This window comes from Falco peregrinus, chromosome Z (genome assembly GCF_023634155.1).
Source record: "Falco peregrinus isolate bFalPer1 chromosome Z, bFalPer1.pri, whole genome shotgun sequence".
Classification (NCBI taxonomy): domain Eukaryota; kingdom Metazoa; phylum Chordata; class Aves; order Falconiformes; family Falconidae; genus Falco; species Falco peregrinus.
The window spans coordinates 82,680,289-82,696,702 of record NC_073739.1 but is presented as its reverse complement, the minus strand read 5'-3'; the positions used below and the strand labels follow the sequence as shown (position 1 = coordinate 82,696,702).

At 48.7% G+C, this 16,414-nt stretch overlaps 1 protein-coding gene and 3 non-coding genes across 5 annotated transcripts; all 4 read left to right on the top strand.

Moving 5' to 3' along the window:
- Nucleotides 1–12,711: 12,711 nt before the first annotated feature.
- Nucleotides 12,712–16,332, top strand: RPL17 (ribosomal protein L17). Of its 2 annotated transcripts, none has more exons than XM_055790823.1 (7): nucleotides 12,712–12,812; nucleotides 13,188–13,240; nucleotides 13,328–13,368; nucleotides 14,434–14,568; nucleotides 14,863–14,961; nucleotides 15,541–15,732; nucleotides 16,236–16,332. In XM_055790823.1, the coding sequence occupies exons 2-7, from the start codon at nucleotides 13,201–13,203 to the stop codon at nucleotides 16,281–16,283; spliced, it is 555 nt and encodes a 184-aa protein (XP_055646798.1). In that variant the 5' UTR covers nucleotides 12,712–12,812; nucleotides 13,188–13,200; the 3' UTR covers nucleotides 16,284–16,332. The 2 variants fall into 2 exon arrangements, with proteins under 2 accessions (XP_055646798.1, XP_005242938.1); XM_005242881.4 differs by having other exon boundaries at nucleotides 12,802–12,925.
- LOC114013717 (small nucleolar RNA SNORD58) lies at nucleotides 13,028–13,096 on the top strand. The gene has a single exon (XR_003556864.1). It is a non-coding gene; the product is annotated as a small nucleolar RNA SNORD58 (small nucleolar RNA).
- On the top strand, nucleotides 15,316–15,382 carry LOC114013718 (small nucleolar RNA SNORD58). Its single transcript, XR_003556865.1, has one exon. It is a non-coding gene; the product is annotated as a small nucleolar RNA SNORD58 (small nucleolar RNA).
- On the top strand, nucleotides 15,822–15,890 carry LOC114013716 (small nucleolar RNA SNORD58). The gene has a single exon (XR_003556863.1). It is a non-coding gene; the product is annotated as a small nucleolar RNA SNORD58 (small nucleolar RNA).
- Nucleotides 16,333–16,414: the final 82 nt, after the last annotated feature.

The following is a 16,414-nucleotide window of genomic DNA, read 5'->3' as shown; positions in this document are numbered from 1 at the left end:
CCTGGTGCCAACAAAACCCAGCCAGACTGCCAGCCACTGCAACATCTTCTCTTTTTTCCTCCCCTGCCTTTGCATTCAGCTGTTGTGTCCTCCTTTTGTCTGTGCAGAGCCAGGCTCTGGGAGGGGGTCCTGCTCTTCGTCTTTGGCTTCCAAGAATGACAGTAGCACTAAGAATAGCTTAGCAACAGCAAAGAAGCGGCACATCAAAATAATTCCTGTCTGCTTTGGCCAAAAGGTGATGAACGTTTGGGGAGATGCTCAGGAACTGTTGTGATGGGCATTGTATCAATGTGGAGAGTGCAGCTCTGCACTGACCTCTCTGTAACCCTAATGGCCTGGAGGGAAGAAGGCTCCCACCCAAAGCTGCTTGGAAAATAACAGTTCGTTAAGCCCAATAATTTTAAGGAGAAATTCCTAGTTTTGATTAGTTTTTCACTGGGAAAGATTTCATGGCTCCCAGATGGAATTTCTGGATATTGCAATAAGTAATAAATAATAACCCAGGGTGAAACGGGTAATAATCCATCTTAAAAGAGCGGGAAGCTCAATATTTATAGCACTTGGAGGGATGATTGAGGCTTTATCCCAGCAGCTGGTGTGAGCAGGGCAATGCCCGGGGAGACAGTGGCTGTTCTTGGAGGCATTTTTCTGGCTCTGTTACTCTCTCCCCAGCTCCATTCCCACTGTGATTTCCTAAAGATCTCAGTTCAGTCCAAAAGCAGAACAGGAATGTTTTTGAGATCATTTTTATAGGAAACAGAAAAATAGCCTGCTCAGCTGTAGCCACAAACTCTTTGCAAGTGGCTGCTGGGTGGCTGAGGCTGGGGTTGATTCCTGCTTCAGCCCCAAATGTGGTGAGTCTGAGCAGAGCCAGGAGATGTGGAGGTAGAAAGGACATGAGAGGAGTTAAGCTTCCTTCTCAGTAGCAAAAAGCTAAAATCGGTATCATATGTAAATTAATATGCCAAAATATTTAAAGGTCTGGAGTCTACTGATGATCTCGGGGAAGGATCAGGCAGGTTTCTTCACTGGCAGCATTTAATTTGAGAGGTTTCCATGTCCATGCATCTGGCAGTGACACTTTCAGTGCTGCTTCCGTATGAGCAGAACATCTCAGACCTTGGTTATGGCCAATGTGTTCTGCAGGAGCTTGGCATCTCCGACAGAAACAGGCTGTCACCATCCTGCTCACGGAGACTGAAGTCGGGAGCCTTCTGCAAAATAATTGTCTTTAATGCTCCTATTTCCTTGTCTTTAAAATGAGTGTGCTAACACCTCCTTTCCTTGCAGAAAGCGCAGTGAGAAGTATGAATCATGAAAGAACTGAGCATTAACGGAAAAGGGAAAATCTTTCAGCATCACACAACCTCTTTAAAGACCTGCAGAGGTAAATTCTGGTGTGAGCATCCATGGAGTTCACGAGGAAAATAAACAGCCTTTTGCATGAACAGCGCTGCTGACATTGCATCCCTCGTTCTGCCAGGGATGACCTGCTGTGGGAAGAGCAGCAGAGTGTATTTTGCTGCCCGGGACAGGGTACCACTGCCTTGGCGAGCGGCTGCAGGAGAGATTTGCACCGTACGCCCACAGCTGAGGTTGCATGCCATTGCATTCGCATCGCTAGGAAGGAGGCAGTGGAGCACTTGGCTCAAGTGACCCCTCCTGATGGGGAAAAATTGTGGCTCTTGGGTTCGTGGGGTGCTTGTTGCTGAAAGCAACGGAACAACAAGAGTCAAAGATGTTCCTGTTAGGGATTGCTCGTTTGCACAAGCCCAAGTTTGATTTTATTGCTTTAGGTGAGATATTCAGTGTTGGGGAGTGATTATTGCTGCTCTGCAAATTTTTAATTTCACGTTTAGAAACCTGAGAGTGTTTTACCCACCCTCCATTCTTCCTGCCTGTTTTTCTTCTATTTTAAGTCTTTTTCTCCAATGAAAGAGGGAGTAGGATTTGCAGGATAGGAGGAGGGGCGAGAAAGGGTTTGTTCACTCTCTCTCTCTCCCCCGCCCCCCCCCCCCCTTTTTTTTTTAGTTATAAAACAGTTTTTCTTGTCAATTATAAAACACAGCCCAGGCAGTAGAATTTAATGGGATTGGTGTTAGTTTCCCTCTTGGCTCCTTTTGCCTAATTTGTTTCTGAGATGATGAGGGAGGAGGGGTAGAGACGGGGCTGAAGACCCAACTGAGGGAGGGAAGGGCTGCTTGGACGGCAGCAACCTCAGGGTGCACTGAGCTGGGGCGAGGGCCTGGGGGGGCCCCCACGACGGGTGGGCACGCGGAGCTGGCTGCATCCAAAGGGTCTGTGGTCCTGGAGAGGCAGCTCTGCCGTAAAACAGCATCCTGGGTTAATCCTTGCATCACCAAGTGCCTGCTCAGCCCAGAACCTCTTGGTTTGTCATCATCCCATCACACCACCGGTTATCTTATACTTGGCGCTTCCTGCAGAGGGGGTAGATATTACTCATGTGGCATAGCTTCTGCTCGGGATACTTTCGTTCTGTAAGCATCAAACTGGAGTGAGAGCAGGCTGTGGTTCTTTGTTTCATAGCCGTTCCTTACCCCACAAAGTCTCTCCTCCCCTCCTCAGCCTTTCAAATACAGCCCCTCTATGAACATGCTTTATAGGACCGATACTTCATATCCCTTGACATATCCTGCTTGCTTCCAGAGAGGCTAATCTCCATCAGGTTATGAAATCAGCTCACATGCTTCAGTGGCATTACCCACCATTGATATCCCTGTTCGATCCCCATTGAGCTCTCTTTGTTGGAGGTAACCCCTTCTCCTACTTCTTCTAAGCTGATTTCTTAGGCCATATCATTCAAGTCTCCCATCCCCATGGTATTTAGATGTAGTAAAAATGACTGGGGGGGGGGAAATAAATGGCAGCCAGGGAGCCAACTAAACTGTCTGACTATTAGTGGTCCTGTTAGTTGCAAATTTACTTTACCACAAAGCCCCCAGCATGTAATCCTTAGATGAATGCCTTTGATTGTGAGGGAATATTTACAGCTGACCCTGCCAGCAGTCTGCAAATCTGCAATGGGCCTCCTGTCCCACATTAAATCCGCTGGCATCTGTTCCTGGGTTCTTACCAAGGACATGCTCTGTTGGTGCAATGTTTGGTCTGTAGCACTCGTGGATACGGTGGGCCTTGAAGAATAAATCCCTGCATTCCTGTGAAATGCTAATTCTTGTGAACGTTGTCACACAGACAGGAACGTTACAGTTTGTACCTGCCTCCAGGCATCACCATCCACAGTGAGGTTTCCAGAAAGCTTTGATCCCTGCCAGCTGCCCCCTCCCTATAGCAGGTCCCCGGTCCTGCCGCTAGACCACCCTTCACCAAGGACAAACTTCTTGGCCCCTCTTTGTTGTGCCATTTTCCCAGACATGCCTGAGCAACATGAAGTGATTTTCAGGAGGATTTGTATCTCCTTTCACCCCTGCCCATGCCTTGCATTAGTCCCCTGGGTTGCTCTGATTGAGGGTGTTGTTCTTGCAGAGACCCTCAGGTGATCTCACTCCATCTCCAGCCCCAGCAGAGCTGTGTGGGAGCACAGGCTGAAAGCCAGCGAGAGCTCAGTCAGTCCTGACGCCTATTCCCTGTGTCCAAATGGACAAGGGTAATTCAGCGGCTTGTCATTCCCAGCGTGTCCTGTGGTACGTGAGATGGATCCAGACCACTTGGCTGCTTTGTGTTGGGACAGAAAACCCAGTGGTGGGCAGTGGGCCTGCTTCATCCACTCTGCAGACAAGGATGTCTTCAGGGCTGTGCTGGAGAATGACGTATATTTTCTCTCTTCTTACGCTTTTACCCAAAGCCTACGCGTTTCCATCCAATCCGTATGAATGCCGAGCATGTTTGGACTTGAACATGGACTTGGAGCCAAGCCCGCTGGCAGTGCAGAGGTGTCGTGGGTGGCCAGGGGGATGTTTGCTTCTGCTCCTTTCTGAGGTCTTGTTTTGGCGGGGGATTGGAGAGATGTCTCAGAAGTTTGTGATCACTTGACCCTTCAGATGGTGGAGGGTGAGCCCTCAGTGGTGCTTCTGCTGTAACTCTCCTGCATCCAGCAAAGGGAAAAGATTAAACAAAATAATAAATTACTAAGACTGCACCCCTGCCTTTTTTTTGTAAGTGGAGTCTGGAGCTGCTAGAGAGTCCCAAGAGGAGTTTGGGGGCAGTTGTTTGGTTTAGGGATTGCTTTAGAGCGCATATCCTTATCCACATGCTTTTTCTTTGGATCTGCAGGAATATTTGGCCCAAGTCTGGAGTGGATGTGGTAGGACCATCAGTGAGATGTACTCTACGCTCCGCTGGACTGCATCTCCAGAGGAGACCGCAAGACCTGGCAGAGCAGGCAGCAGCTCTCCTGCCTTCTCAGATGTGTCTGTCAGACTGGGGCACAGCTCTGTCTTTGGGCTTATTTCTGGTAATTAGCAGCTAAAAGATCTTACAAGTTGGCATTTTGGCAGAATATTTATATATATAAACAACAAGCTGACATCTCCCCCTTTGCCAAAAGCTTCCTAGACTAAACCCCACACCAGCCATCTAGTGCTTCATTTTTCAGCACTCCTAAATCCACTTTAAATTGATCTCAGTGCCACTCAGGCTTTCAAAACTGATCCTGTAAATCTGGATGGACACTGAAACAAGGAACCTCTGAGTGTGCCACTTAACTTCCCAGTGGCCTACAGGAAAGGAGTTATTTATTAAAACCAATTAATTTGTTAGTTACTTTGGCAAAGCCACATAAAAACATAAAATGTTAGTTCTCACCATTATTGCTAATTTGCACCCAAGCTTTATGGTTGCAAATCTCAGATAATTCTTTCTTCCAAGGCTGTTATTGGGTCAGACAGCTCCTGCATGTGCTGCCTCTGCTGTGCTGATTGCTGGTCTGGCTGGTTTGGCGGTGTTTTACTGTTATTGGCATTGAAGGGGAATGGTACCGTCAACCACAAACATAAACTTTTAGGTGCTATCTTCTGTTTTTCAGAAAAAGTATAACGAACAGTTCAGGGCACAGAAATAAGCAGCATGAGATGGTGCTGTATATCATCAAGGTTGGTATTGTTTGTTCTCCAGCACCCTGTTTTTCATTTACCCTCTCCTTTGAAATTTTTGCCTTCTCAAATCTGAGCAGGGCGCAGCACTGGGATCTGCCTGAGACAGGGGAAAGCCTCGAGCCATCCTTAGAGATACATGTACAAGGAGCCTGTTTTCCTCAGATGTTGGCTTCGCTTATACCAGCAATATTATTCATTTATTTTTTCGCCAGTTTGCACATTTAACTTTGAGAACCCATCACATTATCCCATCCCTGAATCCAGCCTCATTCCTCTGTGTCTCAATGAAAAGGGCATCCATCGCATCCGTTTGCAACGTGTGCAACATGACGATGGGAAAGAATGAGATATCCCTGAAGATGCTGGTCCCCCACCGGGCTCTGCTTTGCCTTCTGGCCATTTATTCCTAATTGCCCAACTTCTCCCATTTATTGTGTTTGTTGAGTGTGCGGTTCATATTAGGAAGAGTCAGTGGCTCTGTAATTAATTAAGAAAAGCTTGGGGCATTTCTTAGTACTTTGTACTCATGTTACTGACTGTGATGTACAGACATGGCTGATACTCATCCCAGGAACTCCCAGTCCAAGGACAGACAGGCAGACAGACTAAGGTCAGGGCATAGGAAAAACAAGAGGATTTTTCTGTACAGGCCAGTTATATCCTGAGCTGCATCCCCGGCAGTGTGGCCAGCAGGCCGAGGGAGGGGGCTCTGCCCCTCTGCCCCACTCTGGTGAGACCCCCCTGCGGTGCTGCATCCAGCTCTGGGGTCCTCAGCACAGGGAGGACATGGACCTGCTGGAGCAGGGCCAGAGGAGGCCACGGGGATGGTCAGAGGCCGGGGCACCCCTGCTGGGAGGACAGGCTGGGAGAGCTGGGGTTGTCCAGCCCGGAGAGGAGAAGGCTCCGGGGAGACCTTACTGCAGCCTTGCAGCACTTAGAGGGGGCTCAGGAGAAAGATGGGGACAGAGTTTTTAGCAGGGCCTGTCGCGACAGGACAAGGGGGATGGTTTTAAACTCAAAGAGGGGAGATTCAGACTAGATGGAGGGAAGAAATTATTTATGCTGAGGATGGTGAGGCACTGGCACAGGTGGCCCAGAGAGGTGCCCAGTGCACTGGATGGGGCTCTGAGCTACCTTATCCAGCTGAAGGTGTCCCTGCCCATGGCAGGGGGTTGGACTAGAGGGACTTTGAAGGTCCCTTCCCACCCAAACTGTTCTGTGATTCTATTCTATGATTCTATGATACACGTCATAGAGCAAGGGTGATATGTTCCAAGCAGAGCACAACACAGGAGCTGTGAGCAGAGACCTGCTGGGTAAGCAGGCCGGGGGGCAGCGGCAGCAGCAGCAGCAGCCCTGCCTGTCTGGGGCATGGGTGCAGGACCCATCCCGCTAACCACCTCCCCGTGCCTAACGGACCTTCCTTGTCATTTCCAATACTACTCAGCGGCCTCTGCCTCCCATCCTGCGCCTGTGCAGTTGGTGTCACATCCCCGCACGCTGCAGGTCCAGCACCTGAGCCATGGGGTGGCTGATGGCCCTGGTACAGGGTGGGAGCTGGAGGTGTGCTACCTAGCACGGCCCCACATTCAGCAGATGCCTGCCACAGCCCTGCCCGGTGGTCCCTACCCATCATATGACCTTCAAGAGCACCAGCATGTGACTGGGCCATGCATGCTGGAAAAACCATGTGGAGCAGAGAGGAGAGGCTGGAGAGGGGGAGGGTGGCTCAGCTAGAGAGGATTAGTAAGCACAGACAGATAGGGAAAGCTTTGAAAGAGGAGGCTTGTATCAGAGTTGTTGCAATAGTAAAGGGGGAGGTAGCTGGAGGATTGGAAGAAGGAGGGAGGGAGCCAGGAGGGAGGGATGACCTCAGAGGTGACATTTGGGATCCTAGCATGGAAGTCTGCATCTTGTGAGAGGAAGATGCTGCAATCACCAGAGAGGGAGAGAGCAGAAATGTGAGGAAAATCTCTGACAATAACAACAGGAAGGGATGAACACAGAAACCACGCACGGGGATGATAAATGAAAATGCTGTTAAGTGTTGCTACAGACATTACGTGTGGAAGAGAATGGATGTTCAGGGCTGTAGGTTCTTGACGTGGCATGAGAACACTGTCTGCTGGCTGAAACTTTTCCACAGGTTGTGTTAATAGGCATCATCCAGGCTTGTTTCCCAGGCCCTGTGCAGATCACTCCCTTGGCTCAGCACAGGGAGGGCTGCAGGGGTGACAAAGACAGGTCCTGCCTGCGAGTACAGCTCCTGCCCCGGGTCCCTCTGTGCTGTGCCTGCCACCAGGGAGCTGGAAGTGCAGAAGCCCCTGGAAGAGAAGAACAGGTCTGACTTTGGTTTATCAGCCCCGATAACAACCAGATCCAGAGGAGCTCTTGGCCAGGGCAGCTGCAGAAAAGAACAGATAGTAACAGAAGAGAGGAGAAGGCTCTTGTGATCCATTTTGGTTAGAAGATGCAATAAAACAAATGGATGGAGTTTGAGGCTGTGTTTCATAGTACAGGGCACATTCAGCTTTAGAAATGTTGACAGGATTCACAGATCAAGAACAGCTGAGGTTGGAAAGGGCCAGTGGAGATCTAGAGCAACTGCCCTGCAGCTCAAAGCACCATCAGTGTGGGCTGGTTGCCCAGTATATTGCCTCAAGATAACCTGCTCCAGGGTTCAACCATCCTCACAGTAAAAAAAAGGTTTTCTCTTATGTTGAAACAGAACTCGCCATATTTTAATTTGTGCCCAAATTGTGGATGCAAACTGTGGGCAATATCCCTGATTCCAGGGTTATGTTTTGGTTTCATTAACCAAAAGCACACTTAAAGCAGTCTCAATTATGAGCTAGAGAGGTTAGAGCAAACATAAGCCCAGGATTTAATTTATCCCAAATAGTGTTTACAGTCAGGCACTTACATGATGTCTTTATTTACTGCCTTAACTAATCAAGACAATTGGCTGGTCCGTTTCTGGCAATTAAAGCCATGAACAAGCAGTCATAGACCTGCACAACCTGCGTAAATGGTTTGCTGGCACAAAATACACTGAATAAACACAAACTTCAGGTATGAGGTTATTTAATCACATGGGAGATTTGTTTTGCTGGTGATTCCCTCCTCGCTGGGCGTGCAGGGGGTGGATGAACCTGTAGCTCTAGGACAACATGCCAAAAATTTTGCTTATTAAGGCAATATCACCAACTGCTGTGTTTTTGTGTTTTGATCATGCTCCTGGCTGACTGGTTACCAGCAGCGGGGGGAAGGTGCTGTGCCTGCTGCGTCACACTTCAGCAGTGGTGACGGTAATGACAGATACTCAGCTGTCACAATGCTGAGCTCCCTCAGCTGTTTCCTCACCCCTGGGCTGCGTACAGTATACGCACAACAGAAGTGAACTGCATAGGTAACCTCTCCTTGTAAAGAATTGCCTGTGTTTTAGGAGGCCTCACAGGGAATCAAAAGCATTCCAGTTGTTCACATTTTAGATGACAAACTTATGATGATTTATATTCACATAAAAATATACATATATAGAAAATAACTTTCTTATATCTGCTTAAGTGAGGAACTTCTGGCTCCCTATGGAAGCATCTCTTCTTAAAAATCACAGGGAGGAATATTTAACATAACTGAGCTCTTCAAGTGACCAGGACAAAATTACTGATACTCCTATATAGTAACTCCTATAGTGTCTTGTCCTGCTGACGGTGGCCAGTCCATCTTCTGGAAATTCATCTCCTCCTTTTCCAAGCTCACCGATCTTGCTCCTGGGACTTGCTGCCTGGGTTGGTAGATTTTAGGACACAGTTGTGGAGAGTGGCTTAGCTGGAGAATTCACCTACCATGTATCTGAATGCCACTGATTTGCTGCCCGTGGGAGGAAAATGCAAGCAATGGGAGGGAGCTGTGCCTCTGGAGTACTCACACATCTGGGAAGAGGAGTGCAAGAATCTGTAGGCTGGTCAGGAGAGAGGATTTCAGGGAGAGAAGGTGCAGGCAGCTGTCTGAAGGCTGGAAAGCTTCAGTGTTTCCAGCATTCAAGCTGTTTTCAGTTTAAAATGTCTTTGTCTTCAAGATTTTCTGCTTTAGGACCCATTAGGACAAGCAACCCATTTGTATATAATTTTGTGAATGAGAGTTAATATACCCACATAACCCTTGGACTCCAAAAACTGGGTCTGTAAGGCATGCCAAGAAATCTACAAAGAAGTTTCAGGGCTTGGCTTCCATTCCCGTGCAAAGAAGTCAGCCCCCCTCCTATAGCACAGCAGATACATGGTGTGTTTTAGTGAGCCAGAGTTAAGCTTGGCCAGTCAGCCCCAATGGATCTGTCACGGGGATTTTAGCCCAGACCCTCCTGTTGCTCCACCTGCCCTTCCATTAGAGACTCCTACCCCCCAGCGAGGCAGCGGAGGCAGGTGTGTGCCAGAGCCAACAGCCAGGCGCTTGAGCTGTGATGGGGCAGGGGCTAAAAGTAACGGCCTGGCCTCTGAACCGGGTGGCTGAGGACAGGCACGGGGTTGCTTCGGTCACATCTGCTCTGGCAGTGGCTGAACTCCAGAGCTGCTGGAAGGTGAGCAGTGGGTCCTAAGGCGGGAAGCGAGATCTCTTTGATTCCAGATCTGCTGTGAAAACATAGCCCTGGCCAGTGGATCATCCCTGAAGGATGGTGGCTATGGAGGGTGTTTACTGATTGCCACCTGGGATGATGTTTGACTTAGCAATTCCAGTAGCAGTGATAAGGCCGCTTGTTTATTCACAGCTAAAGACACACAAGGACTTACTTGATACAACATTCCTGTATCCGAATGCTCCCTGCTGCCTGCTGGGCTCTTCCAGGGCAGGTGAACAAGTGCAGCTTCCTTCCAGCCCCAGGAGGACATCCAGGGGAGAGGTGTGAGGCCAACACATTGCAGGCTGCTTGGCAGAAACCCTGCAGCAGGAAGGGTGGGAGCACCTTTGCCACAGAATAGCCTCTGGCCTCGTGGTTAGGATGTGGCTTTGAAACCTCTCACAAGAAGAAAATTGAAAGTGGGTCTCTCACGTGCTGGGAGTATGCTGTGTGGGTTGAGATGGGTGCTATCACTTTCTGCAAGTTTCTACCTCAGGAGATGGCAGACACGTTTGCTGCCCTTGTGATGAGCCCTTCGCAGGAGGATGCTACCAGCAGGAACTTCCAGAGCACAAACCAGAGGAACAGTTCAGGTCTGAACACAGCTGGATCTTTGTGTTCAGTGCCTGCTGAGAGAGTGAGGTCTTCCTGGGCATGCACAGCACAGTCACCAAGTCTGGGTGGTATGGACAGGGGACCTAAGAGGGATGGCAACAGGGGAGTTTAAGGTAAAGTCCTATAGAGTTGAGATTTCAATAGGAGGCAGCTGCCTCCTATGCAGGAGTTTTCAGGAACATGAGTTTGGACTTTGATGCCTAAATTTTCTCCTTGGGATCCAAAAGCTCTTTTTGAGTCAGCTCATGCAAGCTAGATATCCAAGGCAGCTGGTGTACCGGGGGAATAATCTGGGTAAATCTCAAGAAGGGCACATGCTCAGCTGCCTCAGCCCCAATTTCAGCACCAGATATATGCTAGGCTGCCTCTGAGAGCAGTTGCTAACCTCCCAACAAAGATGAAAATATGCATCCCATTTCCTGACACCATCTGCAGAAGCTCCTACCTCTACACTTCCAGCACTGCAAGCCCTCAGCAGCTGATTGTGAACAGTTCCAACGTGCCCGTTTGTTTTGGATTCTGTTGAGGAACACAATGACCATGTGATAATTCCCACCATGTGTCAACTACTGATGTTTCACACCTCTCTTCCAGCTTTCTCTGAATGTCATGTTGCTTCTGTGCTCTGCCGCTAAGAAGCAGCTGCCTGTGAAGGTGCTTCCCATGGAAAGGCCAGTGTCCTCCACTGGCAGTACATGGAAGTAGGTACGGAGGAGAGGGCAGAAACAACAAAGGAGGAGAGTTGCATTCATATGCCCTGTGAGAGGAGATTCCCACAGTGTGTGGGGAAGGCTACACAAGTCTTCAAGGTCAGCTGTTTTGCTAGTTTTAATTTATTGCACCTGCAGACTTAGTGCTCTTGTAAAATATTACTGTTCTTGTTCCATCGGAAGGAGAACTGAAACACTAAGTGTTGGGAAGTCATTGCTGAGTTCGCTTTTTACATATTTACTGTTTCCTCGAAGTCATGAGACCCCAGAGGGAACACTTTTTCTTGTCTGTTTTTCTCTAGTAACGCTTGAATGCTTGACTTAGGCTGTCATGCGTGGGTGCTGATCCTCCCTCACATTACCACTGCTCTGAGAGGGTTGTGTACTGAGGTGCTGAGCGGCTTCTAATCCCTTGGATGAGGATGGAAGCGCTAATCAGTGAAAACAAATCTCAAATATCTCAAAGGAAGCATCCACACCCAAAAGGTAGTGTGTTCTTGTGAGCATGGGCTCCTGACTCATTTTTTTATGGGAACTTGGGTATATAAAAAGATTAATATTATTTGCCTGCATCCCAGCAGGTTTCCCTGCTTTGAGATTGGTACATAAAAGTTACTTGAGACTTTGCAGAAAGCTTCCCCTTGAAAACGAAATCAAAGGCACACTTTGAGGCAGTAGATGCAAAGCTGCAGTAACAATTAGAACTCTACAGCTTCCAGCCAGCCATGTAATATCTGCGATAGTTAAAATATTTTCCTTCTTCTATCTAGATGAAAAGCTTTGGGGGCTTTTAGTGCTAAAGAAGTGATCCAAAAATAGCCTCCTGGTTGGAGCGTTTGCATGGGCAGCAAGTTCTTGCTGTGCTTGTACCTAAACGCAGAGCTGAACCCGGAGTCACCCGTGCCAGGGAGGTGCCTGGACACCTGGCTGCTGGCCGCTCGGGGAGGTGTTTCTCTCCTTTTTCACTCTATCAAACTTTGCTGGACAAGCCTTTTGCAGAAGCCGGGTGCCACTTCCAAGAAACGTTTTGTTTTTATTGAACTGCTCCTTTATCAAATATCCCAGACAGTTCTAGTTGCGGATGCCGTCTAAAATGGGGCAAGAAGTATCATTATCTTCACAAGCCTCTGATTATTTTTTTTTAATAAAGGCGCAATAAACACCAGTTGCAGTGTGTAAGGATGGATCTCTGCGGTGTATCCCGGTCAGCTCTCTGAAGCGACGTGCTCCCCTCCCCTCATCCTGAGCTGCCACCTAGCTGCGGCCCGGGGCCCTGCTCCTTGGCCTGGGCTCAACCCGCCTCAGCGCTGTCTGCCCCCGGCTTTGCCTGGGGGGTTAACAAGGCCGCGGCCCCCCGCGGGGCGGGCTTCCCTAGGGGGAGAAGGCCCTTCCCCCGCAGCAGGGGGCCCGCCGCCATTTTGCGGAAGTAGGCCCGGGGCTGCGGGAAGCCCCGCAGCGGCACCCGCCTGCCCTCACGCTCCGCACGCTGGCAGGAGGCCGCGGCCGGCCCGCAGGCACGTTTTCCCTGCCCGTCTCATGCCCGCACTCGGGCTGTGCCGCCCTCACCGGCCCCTCATTGGCCCTACGCTCCCTCTGGCCGCCCCCCAGCCCGCGCTTCCGCGACGCTGCCTGGGCTAGATCCCGCCGGCGCTCTCGCGAGAGCGGGCGGCTCTCTCGCGAGAGCGGACGGCTCTCTCGCGAGAGCGGACGGCTCTCTCGCGAGAGCGGACGGCTCTCGCGGGGCTCTTGCGGCTCCCGGCATGCGCTGCTCTTCCTCTTCCCCGCCGCCGCCCTGAGGTGAGCAGCCATGGCAGGCGGGCAGCCGGCCCCATCCGGCCCCATCCTGCCCCATCCCGCCCGGGGAGGCACTGAGGGGGCGAGGGCTCGGTCCGCCTCGCCGGACGCTCTCGGTATTTGCGGGGATGGCGCGGGGGGAGGGCGGGATGGTGATGGCGGAGCTCGGGGTGGCTGGCGACGGTGAGGTGGAGGCCGGCCCCGGGGAGAGGCCCTGGCTGCGGTGATGACTTTCTTAGGACACCTTTGGATCAAACTGTGAAAAGAAAGCGTAATTTCTGAGCGGTCTTTTCAGCTGGTTGTCGGCGGTAAGGGGAACGATGCAGGTTCTGTGTTAGAAGCTTCATATCGGTGTTTTTCTTAATTGTTTTTTTGCAGCTGAGCTCCCAGAATGGTGCGCTACTCGCTAGATCCGGAGAATCCTACGAAATGTGAGTTGTTTTTCGTGAGCCTTCGCCTAAGATGTTTCTAAAGCATTTGAGGTTTTAATTCAAAAAGTTGGTCTTCTTTCTCTGCAGCATGCAAGTCACGGGGATCCAACCTACGTGTGCATTTCAAGGTACGCTGTGTGTGCATTGTAGGAAATGCAAATTGATTTGATACTTTTTTTTGGTTTGGGGTTTTTGTCAGGAATTGTCTTTTACTCTTCTGTGTCATTACACAGATTATGGCCTACATTTGCTTTAGCTGCTTGTAATGATTGTTTTCATCCCCAGGATCAAAACCAAGATGATGTGTTGTAAAGAGCTTTCTGTCCAATATAGATAATATGATACAGTGCGAAAATAGTTGCAGTGAATTTAGTAGGAGGAATAGGGCCAATGTTAGATGAGAGATTTTTCTAATTTGTTGAACTCTGCCTTTTTTGGTTGGTTGGAAGGAACATCAGATTTGTCTGATAGTGCTGCCTTTCAGCATGATGAGGGAGGTGGGTAGTGTGTGGTGTGAGGGCACAGGTTTCTCTGGGAAAGGTGTAGCTTGAATTCAGGACACGTTGAGGGAAGCACAAAACCAAAGCTAAGCAGATGCCTTTCTGCTAGGTGGTATTTAATGCAGGTGGAAAGAGATTTCACTTATTTTGGTTAGTTCTCTTTTAACAATTGTGTAGGATTATAATTACTCTCTGGCTTTTGCATTCATTGTGCTGTTCTTCTCTGATTTTTCTTTCTGAGCCTTTTCTCTCCCCTTTATAATTCTCGTGCAGAGATAGTTAGATTGTGTGTGGTTTGCTTTTGTAGCTTGTTTTCTCATTGCTTCCTCTGAGGTGCCATATGTGACATTTAGAAGGAATTTATCCTTCAGGCTCACGCTTTTTTGGATTAGCAACCAAAGCAGAGCTACAAAAAGTATAAATACTTAAAGTTCTTAGTTTTTCTTGTTGGAAAGATACAGCCGTTGGGTAAAAAAAGAATGAAGACATGCTGAGGGTTAGAAAAGTAGGTAACAAAAAAGAAAAATGCTGTTATTCTTCATTCTTTAGATTTACTTTTTCTGCAAGTGCTTCTTTTAAACTGAGTTTGTAGCAAAAAGAATAGGATCCAAGGAAGAGAGAGGAGCGCTTTTGCTCACGCTGTAACTTGGAGAGATGTGTTAAGAACAACTTGGCTGTGGTCTGTGTTGCTAGAATACTCGAGAGACTGCCCAGGCCATCAAGGGCATGCACATCCGCAAGGCCACCAAGTACCTGAAGGATGTCACCCTGAAGAAGCAGTGTGTTCCCTTCCGTCGCTACAACGGGGGAGTCGGTAGATGTGCCCAGGTGAGGTCCGAAGTGAAAATGTGAGATGGATGGTCTGACTGCTTAAGAGAAAGATGATGATGAGATGGCGTGGAGAGTAGCCTCATCATCGATGATAAAGTATTAAATTGTAAGGAGGAAAGAGTACCCTTAATTCCAGTGCAGCAAGCATTGCATCTACTTGAGCATCAAGTTACTGATCAAATTTAATTATTTTGGTATGCAGCCTTAATAAAAGGGGATGTAACAGCATGTTAACGGTGTGTAAAGGGTACGTTGTGTTGTGCAGGGACAAAACCCAAACTCTTCTTGCAGGCCAAGCAGTGGGGCTGGACGCAGGGACGCTGGCCCAAGAAAAGCGCCGAGTTCTTGCTGCACATGCTCAAAAACGCGGAGAGCAATGCTGAGCTCAAGGTAGGCTGCGTAGACGTTATTAAATGTAAGGTGTTGGTGTCATGCTACGTCTCGGCACTCCAGACTCGATGTCTCTAATGTGGAAGGCCAGATAAGGCCTGCTTTGTGTTTGAAGCTGAATTGTATAAGGTGTACCGTTGATGTGAGTTAGAATTAGGCTGTGTGTGTGGGGGTTGAGTTAAAATGTGAGTAATAATTTATCACAGGTAGCTAGTTTGTGTGTGGTTATCAACTGTTTAGAATAAATATGGTTTAGAGCTCTTCGAACCCACAAACAAAGCGAAATGTATGGACTCTTGGGTCAGTTTGTATCTTTGTAATACATACACTTGGTGCTTAACTTGATGACTTCGATGGCAGTGATGACTTACCTTAGGACACCTTTGGAATAACCATGAAAAGATCGTTCCTTCTGAGCCATTGGCATCATAGAAAGTTCATTGTGAAATGGGGAAGAGTGGCCTGTGGTTCCCTTGACTCCCGCCATGCTCAGCTGCTTTATTTGCCAGGGGTTGCTATTTACTTTTTTGTTTATTTTGTATTTGAAAACCACGAGTTTGATTTCCCTCTGTCCTGTAGGGTCTTGATGTGGATTCTCTAGTCATTGAGCACATCCAGGTCAACAAGGCTCCCAAAATGCGCCGACGCACCTACAGAGCCCATGGTAGGATCAACCCCTACATGAGCTCTCCCTGCCACATCGAGATGATCCTCACTGAGAAGGAGCAGATTGTTCCCAAGCCAGAGGAAGAAGTTGCTCAAAAGAAAAAGGTGCCAAGTGTTGTATCCTTAGTCCTCTTTAGTGTCACCACCAAGAAATCTGAGTGTTCATTAGTAACTGCACTTTTCAACTGGAAAGGTTGCTGTGATGACTATCTTAGGACACCTTTGGAACACCCATGAAAAAAATTAAGTTATTTCTGAGCAACCTCAATATTTATTGTAAAGAAAACTTTGAACTCGGGGGTGAGGGGAAACAGCCCTTGGTGACGTATATCGCCCAGCTGGTTTGTTCTGCCCTCCATCAGGGCAGTCTGTGTTGGTCCCTTTTTGGGTAGAGGTCTGAACTGTTAGGATACAATTTGAGTTGACTGCCTGTAAGCAACGCAGTACTTGTAAGGCGACTGACCTATATGTGAGGGTGATCATTTTGCAAACAGGCGAAAAAATGTCCAGCAATTCCTGGTACTTCGTTAGAAAGATGCCTGTAAGCTTGGTTGTAGGGCATTCTGGGAAGGCGTAGATGTAATGCTGTTCTGTTGCCTGTTTTTCAGATATCCCAGAAAAAGCTGAAGAAGCAAAAGCTCATGGCTCGGGAATAAATCTGCTACAAGAGGTGTACATAAATAAAAGTAAAAAATTAAAAATTTACAGTGTGCATTCTGCTTTGTTGAGGTGCTTGCTGGTGGTGGTGCCGGCGGCCCGGCTGGGTTCGGGACCACCGGCGCCCCAT